Consider the following 10629-nt stretch of genomic DNA (forward strand, 5'->3'; position numbering starts at 1 on the left):
CAGATGACCTCCAGAGATCCCTTCCAACCTCTGCCATTCTTTGATTGTGTTTAACATTGAACAAATTTTCACTAACAGTTAAAAAATAATACACATTTTCATATCAATACCTCCTCCACATAGTCATGGCCCACTGGCTGGACATCACTCTGCAAGGCAGCAAGAGTTGTGGGAGTCACAGGTTCAGCTGCTGTGTCTGGTTTTACTTCCTGTGTTTGAACTGTAGTAGCAGGAGTTGTTTTAACAGTTTCAGCTGATTTCATTTCTTCCAGTTTACTTCCTGTTGTCTGAAGCTTATTGCCACCTACAAATCAAAAAAGTTAAATCATTAACTTTCATAAAATGAGAACGTGACTACACACGATATGCAAACTGAAGACTTGATTTGCAGATATCAATGTTCTTTTAAAATTAAACATATCTTAAATACAATTAAAGCTCTTCAAAAATAAGTTTAGCAACATTCAATTTACTTAAACACTAAGTTTTTAGCAAGAAAAAATTTCGCTCTGTATAATTGCAATTTTCATTATTCATTTTCATGCTTTTTCAAAAGAGATAGGACTGAATGAGAACAACTCAACAAACACATTTTAATCCTCTCTTTTTTGTCATCAGACTTTTTTTTTTTTTTTTCGTAAATGGATCCAGTAAGGTACTTTGAAACCTTATCATGTTTGTACTGGCAAAGGTAATATACTCTCAGTGTTGCGACTACGTATGTTTTTCCTTCAGAAGCAGGACAGCTTATTGTGGAACAGCTGCTTCCCGTATCTAAATGTCTGTCATCCTCATTTCAAAAGTTCCCACTGTTAGATTTCCACTGTTAAAGGATGTTTCAGTTGCTCAGTTATCAGCTGCCAACCCACTGCAGGTTGCCTTAGCAGCCCAGGCTGTAAACTGAAATAAGGACCAACTGGACTATAAACTGCAATACTCCAGCAGCTACTATGTAAGAAACCAAAGGTGGGAGGCTTCTAATGAAGGTAGGAGAAGCCTCCAAGAGAGGTCAGGTGGAGACAACCACAAATTTTGGCAGAAAACACCATAAATTTTGAAGCAAAACTTCTATAGACATTCTTATTTTCACCTATCAGCAATTATCTTAAACACAACAATTACTCATGCGTAAAGTTAACTAAATACACTCGTATTTGTTGCACTAAGTCTTAAAAAAAATTATAGAATAGGTTAGGTTTCAAAATAAAGACTGACTTCTGTACTTGCCAACAAAGTTTATTTTCGGTGTAGATATTTTCTTTACAGCTATATTAGCAGCGGTTGAAGACGTTTTGTTGTTGGACGCAGTGTTAAGTGGTGTGTTTGCCGTGGGAGTGAGAATTTTCACTGCAGAGGATGCAACAGAGGAGTTCACAGTACTGCTGCTAGTTGTTATATTTGAAGCAGAGGCAGTTGGTTTGGAAGCAGATGTGGATGTTGAGGAAGTCGCTTGGGTAACCACATTTGGTTCAGTTGAAGGAATGGGTTTGCCAAGTTTTGTGTGCAACTTTACGACCTATAAGAATAAAGAGAATTTCATAATATGATCTACCTATAACTATAAAAACGATGTAACACAATCAATGCAATTAAAAAATCAATATAACTGAAAGTTAGCTATTGCTTCTAACACCAAGGTGATCTTGGGAAAAAAAAAAAATAAAAAAAAATTTTAAAAGGTCTTGCAAAAGCTCTTGTCATCTGTAACAAGGAAATAGTTAATAGTTATCTCACATTGGTTATTTCCATTCGAAATTCAGACATTACTCCAAAAACTGTGTAGATGAAAACAGAAAGTCAATAAACTCACAAGCCAGTAAAACTCAAGGAAACATTTTGTTCACACTGTTTCAATGTGACTGTTTTGTTGCCTGGTTGCTTTTTACTATCCTTTCAAAAATACAGTACCTAGAATTATTTTGGTTCCAAAAAGTATTTGCAAATAAGAGTTATTTAATTCAGTCTCTTTTGATCTCTAAGTTTTAAGAGTATTAATTCTGAAAGATTTTCCAGGTTACCTAGCAGAACTAAAGATATTCCTTAGACAAAGTTTGTTGTTTTGTTTTGGTTTGGTTTTTTTTAAAAAAAAGCACATCAGCAGAGACAGCTAAGGAGGATGCAAAACATATTTCAAGCTCTTTAGTGTCTAATTGAAAGTAAAGAGGTACATGCTTAATTCTTAGAAGTAATAAGCAGAGCCCTTTCTACAACGTGCCTGAGATAGACTAATACTTCTTTTTTGGTGACAGCTGACCATCACCTGAAAAAGCACTGCAGGTAATCCTTAAGAACAAAACCTGCAAAATAAAAGCTAAAGATGGGGTTTGAAAGCCGCAGGAAAAAGAACAGAACTCCGTGAGACATGCCTTTAATGCAAACACATGTACACAATCATGATATGTATACATACACTTCTGAGGTTTTTGTTCATATTTTTGAAGTACGTTCCCCATCAGCATACAGACACATTAGTGTCACACAATACTATAGATTTAAGTTCAAGCAACACTTCAAAATTATGTTTTTCAGTAGAATATATTAGCAATATTTATTGACTATCTATGACATCCAAATAGATAAGGATAATATACACTATGCTTCATATACCTATGGAGTAATAACTTAATAAAAGCAGTAACTTTTTGGGCACAACCCAAAAATTTAATGGCTCAACTTATTAAAGAAAGAACACCAGGCAACTCTACCTAAATTATAATTTTGGTCTTGTATTAACAAAAAATTATGTTGGGAAAATTGTTTTAAATCTGTTATGAGATTTACTTATTTTAATAGGAACGATGTTACTGATGCTACTTCGTACAGTGTTCTGAGAAGCAAAGAACTATAAAAGCTGAGTATTAATACTGTATTTGTTACTGACATTAATATTTCCAGAGTTATGAGGGAAATATGTAATATCTAAATAAACATCCTACACTGCCATTGCCTTTACTATTGTATGGTCAAATTTAAAACACAGGTCAAAGGAGTAAGAGTGGAGCCCACAGTCTTTCAGACTTTCAGTCTTCCAGAATGCCCACCTAACTGCATCCAGACAGTTGGGAAAACATGCTTATCAAAACTCTTCCAAACACATTCATTATAAAGTCTACTACATGACACTGTTCCTTATTTCTTTGCAAAAAATACCAAGCAGTGAAGCATAGAAGTCCTGTGCCTTCACACTGACTCAGCTTAACAGTGTTTCAAACTGCACTGGAAGCTTCACAGCACCAGACAAATATGACGACTGTCAAAAAAAGTCTTGAAAAGAGTTAGGGGGGCACAAGCATGCCTCATATCCTTGAGGATACCACATATCCTCTTCGTCGCTTTTCTCTCTCTTACTCTACACCTTCTTCCTATGATTTGCACACTCTCTCTAATAAATCCTCTTTGCATTGATGTCATGGCAATATTTTTCCCCCTTTCTCCCAACAAGGCCCTTCTAATAGTGAGCTTAAAGATAAGTCTCAAACAAAAAAGCAGAATCAAACATCTTCAAACAAAGTGATTCAGATTACATTGTTTTGGCATATTGTCTCCTCTCTAAGATAAGAAAAAAATACAGGAAGAAATATACAACTGACTTGCGTAATAACAGAAAACTCTTACTTTCTGATGCTTGGCTCCACGGATATGGGCAGCATAAGCATCTGCCCCTGTACAAGACACATCACAAAGCTCACAGCGCAACTGATTCTGAGTTCCACGAGCAGAAGTGCTGCTGTTATTGGTGTTCTGGGAAGCTTTTAATGCTGCTTCCTTCTTTTTGTGTTTCTGGCCTTCTAAGTGTTCTTTATAAGTCTGTTTAAAGAAACAACACACATACAATAAGCTGTCTTTGTACTGCTTGCTCATCATTCATATGACATGCAATATAGAACACAGCACACATGTTTTGTACAGGAAATACTTCCTACACTGAGTATTTCTTCCATATGACATGGTCTAAGGCATTAGTAGGCCACTGTTAACACCAAGAAATTTCCTTCTCCACCACCAGGATTCCACTTCTGGATAATACAATATGGGCTTTCTCCTCTAACTTCTCACTTCCTCAATTGAGTACTGGTCAATGGATATCACAGTTTAAAACTTGATATGACCAGAAAACTGCTTCTCAGTTGCAGTTTCCTGCATCGCATTGAATTATTATTGATTTTGAATTTTCCTCAAACTACAAGACCAGAGAACTAAAAAAATATATTCAAATAAGGTAGTGCATAAATAAAGCTGTGCTGAAAATGAAATAGAGAAGTTGGTATTTGTTCCTGTACCAAGATTGGCAACCCAGAGAGCAGACAAGGTGGGAAATAATGACAAGCTTGCGTAAGCAGTAGAACTGCTTAGCCAGACGCTCACATAAACACTCTGTATGAATTGGTATCAACTTTCTACACATTTGTACCCATTGCCAAACTAAACTGGGACGCAGGAATACAATGAATAATGAATTTGCAGGCTTACCATTCACAAAATTTATGTAATTCCACAGTTTTGAAAAAAGTATTTTCTAAGAAGTTTGCTATGCTAATAAAGCAAATTCAAAGTTTAGAATATTTCTGCAGTTCAAAGCACAGCTGAAGCTTCCCGGTACAAGCTCAGGGGGATATACCTTTCTGTCTTCTCACAGAAACGCTTTCTGTAACAGTGCACATTTTCATTTAATTATTCTCTTAGTAGAAGTACAGAATGAGGTCTTTAAAAATTAACAAATATTCTTAAAGGAGTGAGTTTTTCAGGTGAAGAAATTATGACTATAAAGCATATAGCAGAATATTATATAACACAGGTACCTGTGGTCCAGCACAGCTGATCTTACAAACATCACAGTAGTGGATCTGGGGCGGTTTGGGAGGTTGTTTTGGTTTCAGTTGCTTATTTTGGAATGGTGCCTTTTTAGTAAAGGTGGTCCCTGTCCAAGCAGCTGTTGCAGCAGCAGCAGCAGCTGCTGCTGCCGCCTGTTTCTGTTGCTGCTGCTGCTGCTGGTAATAGGACGATGCAGCTGAATACACTGCGGCTTCATAGCCGGAATACGAGGTACCTCAAAGATAAAAATAAAATAAATGTTACATCACTGTACATCATGTATCAATTACATAATACACTAATTCAAAACATATTGCATAATAGAGTTGAGGGGGTGGTGCATGATATAAACAACTTACTGAGATCTGAATTTTTCTTGATGTTTCACAGCATACAAATAAATAACTACCAATTGTATCAGGAATATATTTTATTTTAGACACATCTCTGTAGACACACAGTTATATTAGATATATCAAAACATTCCTAAAGAATATGTGAAATTTCCTGGTACATCTGGTTAGACCAAGTATGATGTAACAAGAATTTTAATGGAAGATTTAACAAAGGCCACTTGAAGTAAGCAGTCTTCCAGAACAAGATTTGCTGTTCAAGTTTCCAAATGGCAAGGAGGACAGGCATTATGCAGAGGAAGGGGAAAAAAACCTGAAGATAAAAGACAGAATGGCTAGTACTATTAAATTATATTTCACTGATTTAAGTTGTTTTAGTGCAGAGAAGTTGCTTGCCCACTAAAACCTGGCTATGCAGTCCTTGATTTCTAGTATCAAAGTTGAGTAAATCAAGGAAACTGGGCTTTCATACCTTCGAGCCAGTTCTCCCATAAAATTTCTACATCTACTGGTTCAACAATTTTAATCATGTGATCAGGCTTTGTCTCAAGGAAGTCTTAAAATCCCTTTTTAAACAGAAAACAAAACAGAACAAGAAGTTCAAGGTAGCTAAAATGTGCCAGTTGATTACCATCTGGCTATAAAGTTAACATCTTTTCATCTTTAACTACTTTTTGGATTCCTAATGTTTGAAGGAAAGTCTTTTTTTCAGCAACCATTTCTCCTGCCATTTTTGGTCAAGAGAGCTCAAACATACAAGATTTATATTGGACTGCTCCTCCCTGTCTCTGTAACTGCTGTTGGATGGCAGCATGCTCCCTTGCAATTTCCCTGGGTAATATTTGTGTGGACATGTTTCCTTATTTTTTTCTATCCCTCATCTTTTAACTCTCCAAACCTTACAGTAAGTCACTCAACACTGTGCATGTAGCAATGCCATTGCTTTGTATATTCTCACATGTCGAAAAACAGGCACATGCCAACATCAAACCTCCTTTCAGGATACAGCAAAATATTTTTATATTACGATGATTTAAGTGGTTGATACTTGTAAGTAGACTATGATGTAACTGAACATAAACTGCTAAAATTCCAAGTATTTAAAGCCTCTTCTGTAGCAACTGCAAAGATCCCAGCAACACAATATGCAAAATTCTTACCAGAGTAAGTAACCGCTGTTGTGCTGTACGTTGCACTTTGAGTATAGGATGGAACAACAGTAGCTGCAGCTGCTACTGGCTGCACAGTAGAGGATACGGGATATATAGAAAACGTAGTTGTTGCTGGACTTGGGGTTGCAGGCTTTATAGCTGTCACTTGTCGTGTCTGCTGGGCTTGAGTATACTGAGTTGCCCCTTGGCTATATCCTGCTTTTGGAGCTAATTAGGATAGAAAAGAAAAGTGTACAAACATTGATACGATTTAGTTGAATTAAATGCAAACAATATTAAGTGATACTTAAAAATATGCTGGGGAATAAACACATAACAAGTGGGGTTTTCTTATTTTGTTTTTTTTTTGTGTCGTGGGGGTTTTTTTGTTGGTTTTTTTTGCATTTTTTTAAGCCGTGGTTACGTGTTTTGTACCACGTATCACACAACTGTTTAATCATGTCACAGCTCACACTAGCAAGCCTCAGACTGATGTACTTATTTTTAACTGTGCTGCCATGTTTTTAAACAACCTTCTAATTCAATGGTTTTACTATAGTACAGTAAACCAAAGTACACCTAAACTTTCCTATTATTTCTAATTAAAGTGGAAGTATAGAAGATTTATGCTTTGTAGCAATCATGACACTAATAACTGAAGAACTCCGTACATTAAGTAGCTAAAGAATTAAACAAGAGTCTGTCTAATCAAGTTATTGTCTGAACTCACCATTGACTATTCGAACCTACTTCAGCAAAGTTTCTAGACATATCAACAAGAAGTTTGCCTAGAAGTATGTTCTGAGTGAATTTAATGACAATCCACACTTCAGAGATAGCCACTTATAGTAATACCACAATAATGTTCAAGTTCTAGGTGCAGCTAATGTGACAGAGATTACATGACAAAACTAAAAAAAAAAACCCAACTGGATAATCTGAAATATTTAAAAAACTATTTTTAAGGTATTAAAGTAATACAGAGACTGTGTATAATGCCAGCAGTTTGAACCATGCCACCTACCCGTCTGGTAGTAGGATTCAGCTACTGAAGGCTGAGGCTGGGCAGCAGCAGCCACAGCGGCCGCAGTTGCTGTTGGCTGTTGGTAGTACTGTTTGCTGTCATAAGCTACAGCCGGGGCGGTAGATCGAACATAAGAGTAGGAATCCTAAAAATTCAAAAAAGAAAAATCAGCAAATTTCTCCTTTAGGTATATATCTGGAGCATTAAAAGTCACTAGCAGAGTCAAAGAAACAATGTATTTTCTTATGGTCTACTAAAGTAGATTTAAAAAAATATTTACGATAGAGTATATACAAATAAATGCATTAAAGAAATTAAATTTACATTTACAAATACTTCAGGCCTGAAAACAAAGCTGATGGTCTTTTTCAGACTTTCTACAGGGATTAACCTCATGCTATTAAATCACTTTCCCCACCAAATTATTTTAGTTTCTGAAAAGCAACTACTCTCACTAGTTTTTCATGACGACTGTATCAGTTTACATTTCTCTACAGGAATGATCAGATTACATTCCTCTAAAGTGAAAAACCACCACAGATCTCCGCAATATGTGAATTTCTACAAATCAGAATAAATTCAGAAGTTTACAAATGTGACCCTATACTGGCTACCAGACAGCCTCATACATTATGATTCACTACCATATGTAACCAATTACAAAAGGTGTACAAAAGAAGTGAGAACATGCAGCAATAGTATAGTCCTTTTAAACAAATAAAAATAATAAATAGAATCTAGATAATGCCTTGATAAGTTTAGGCCTAAAAAGTTCAAAAATTATTACAAGACACATACTATTCAACATCCAAGATGAAAACAGACAAATAGTTCTCTTTTGTGGAAGCTTGTAGCCACACAAAGTTAGGCAGTGATCTCACAAGTGGTACCCAAAAACTACCCAAAGGGAAGTTACTCTCCTAGGACAATCTTCTATCCTCTCATGTTTCGTACTAGAACTCCTGTGGCACACAGGAATCTGACAAGGGCACAACTGCTACCTCGACTGAGAATTTTTTTCAGAACAGTTTTTTCAGCTACATCAGTTCCATGACCCAGTTTACTGCACACCACTCTAACATTTAAGCTAGCTGAGACAAGACTACTACTGTTTTCAACAGTAGTTTCAAAAAATCTCTTGGAGGTAAACATCAGTTTATTGCTTATCGTGTGAATGTCTACATCTTGCCACCAAGATGATGAAGGGAGTGGAGCATCTCCCTTATGAGGAAAGGCTGAGGGAGCTGGGGCTCTTTAGCTTGGAGAAGAGGAGGCTGAGGGGTGACCTAATTAATATGTTAAGGGCAAATGTCAGGAGAATGGAGCCAGGCTCTTCTCAGTGATGCCCAATGGTAGGACAAGGGGCAATGGGTGTGAGCTGGAACACAGGAGGTTCCACTTAAACTCGAGAAAAAACTTCTTTACAGTGAGGGTAACAGAGCCCTGGGACAGGCTGCCCAGGGAGGGTGTGGAGTCTCCTTCTCTGGAGACATTCAAGAACCGCCTGGACGCCTTCCTGTGTAATTTTGTTTAGGTTCCTGCTCCGGCAGCGGATTGGACTAGATGATATTTTGAGGTCCCTTCCAATCCCTAATATTCTGTGATCTTGTCTCCTGCAGTACTAGTGCTGATAATCCTCTCTACCGCCATATGAGACTGGAGTCACTTCACATTCTCTCAGTTTTTGCTATTAAGTAATTTGGGTTTTACTCAACTGTGATTCATAGAAGAAAAAAATATAAGTATGATCACATTCTCTTACCCAAACAGTCCTCCTCCTTTTAACAAATCATTTAAAAATCATATAACAGAACTAATTTTTTTTTTTTTTTTTAAACCCACCTGGTAATTCTGCGTAGTGACAGGAGGTGGTGGTGGTGGAGCTTCTTGTTGCCTCTGTGTATAACCATAATCCGTAGCTGTGTGCGCTGTAGGATAGCCTCCATAGGCAGCAGCTGTTGCAGCAGCTGCGACAGCCACCGGAGCAGGCCTGGCTACAGCGACGGTAGCTGCTGCCGGAGCGTAGGCTGCAGTGACTGTGTGCGCAGCGACTGGTGCCTGGTGGACAGTGTAGCTAGCAACTGTAGTTGGATGGGAATAGGCTACACCCGAAGCTGGCTGCTGGCTATATGGGAAAAAGACAGTAAGTAAATAATTAGGTTAATCCAATGTACTAAGCTAATGCCTACACATTTCAAAATCCCAGATTCGAGTCATACTTGTCTGTTCTCCACACAGACCTGGAGCAGCTACCTATCTAGCACAGACATCAGTGGCCTTTTTTACCTCTCTTACACCCCCATCAGAAAGGCTGCATCGTTTTGAAGTTTCCATGGATGCACACATACAGGTGATGACTTTCTTAGCAAGGGAGGGTTTGTGTTGTTTTGGTGGTTTATTTTTTGGGTTTTTTTGTGTTTTTTTTTCAAGCAGTGTAACACAAGTCTTTGATTCAAAATAACACAGTCTTAAACTGTCATATTTTGAGGACCAACAATTTTTAAATGCTTTAGTAGTTCTTCAATGTAACACGTACCCATCATATTAAGAAAATTACTACTTTTCTGTGAGAGCTCATTACTGACCTGCAGTTGCATTAAGTTTTTCAATGAACAGTATTAGTAATGAGATTTTTAAAGACTTCCATAAATATTAGCTCAGAACTCTTACATTTACGGTGGAGACACTTTAAATACACATCTCTGTTAGGGGACCTCTCTCCCACAAAAGTTTAGAATTCTAAAAGCTGGCCCCCACTGCCTCACAACATGAAGCACCAAAAGAACAGACAGTCAGATCGAGCAAAACTGCTACTGGAGCTCTGGTAATCTTCTAGGCACATGCTAAGCCTAATCTGCCTCTCTAAAATCTGCAGGTAGGACATTAACATGTGGCTATTTACTGAGTAAATATTAACAGCGGAAATAAAAAATGATGGCTTCAAATGTTTAATTATTTCAACAGAAACTAATATTATTGTCCTATATTGATGTGTAACTGTGCATTATGTTTTCCTATAATGCTGTGTAACTGCCTATTATTCTTAGGAGCTTAAAATAGTTATCTTAATTTTTAAACAAATAAAGTGAACCAGGCAAAATATCACTATCTGGAACAATTATATGAAGTGAGGAATGAATGATTACTCTGAATTTTTTAGTACACTTCCTGCACTGTTATTCAATAATATTTAACAATCTCTATAGGATTTCACATTTCCATAGCACTATTAAAAGATAATTCAAAACAAATTCCATGCCTACCTGTGATAGTTTCACTGGGCTAGCCC

The 10629-nt window shown here is 37.0% G+C and overlaps 1 protein-coding gene across 1 annotated transcript; it reads right to left on the bottom strand.

Moving 5' to 3' along the window:
* Nucleotides 1-67: 67 nt before the first annotated feature.
* LOC104518032 (zinc finger RNA-binding protein) lies at nucleotides 68-9465 on the bottom strand (the record flags this gene model as incomplete). Its single annotated transcript, XM_010162898.1, has 7 exons — nucleotides 68-304; nucleotides 1228-1516; nucleotides 3616-3807; nucleotides 4800-5047; nucleotides 6326-6544; nucleotides 7341-7485; nucleotides 9183-9465. Coding segments are annotated over 7 exons (1582 nt in total), but the record flags the coding sequence as incomplete, so codon positions are not given.
* Between the last annotated feature and the right edge of the window lie 1164 nt (nucleotides 9466-10629).

The sequence above is a fragment of the Antrostomus carolinensis genome, unplaced genomic scaffold, assembly GCF_000700745.2.
Source record: "Antrostomus carolinensis isolate BGI_N321 unplaced genomic scaffold, ASM70074v2 scaffold49952, whole genome shotgun sequence".
NCBI lineage: Eukaryota > Metazoa > Chordata > Aves > Caprimulgiformes > Caprimulgidae > Antrostomus > Antrostomus carolinensis.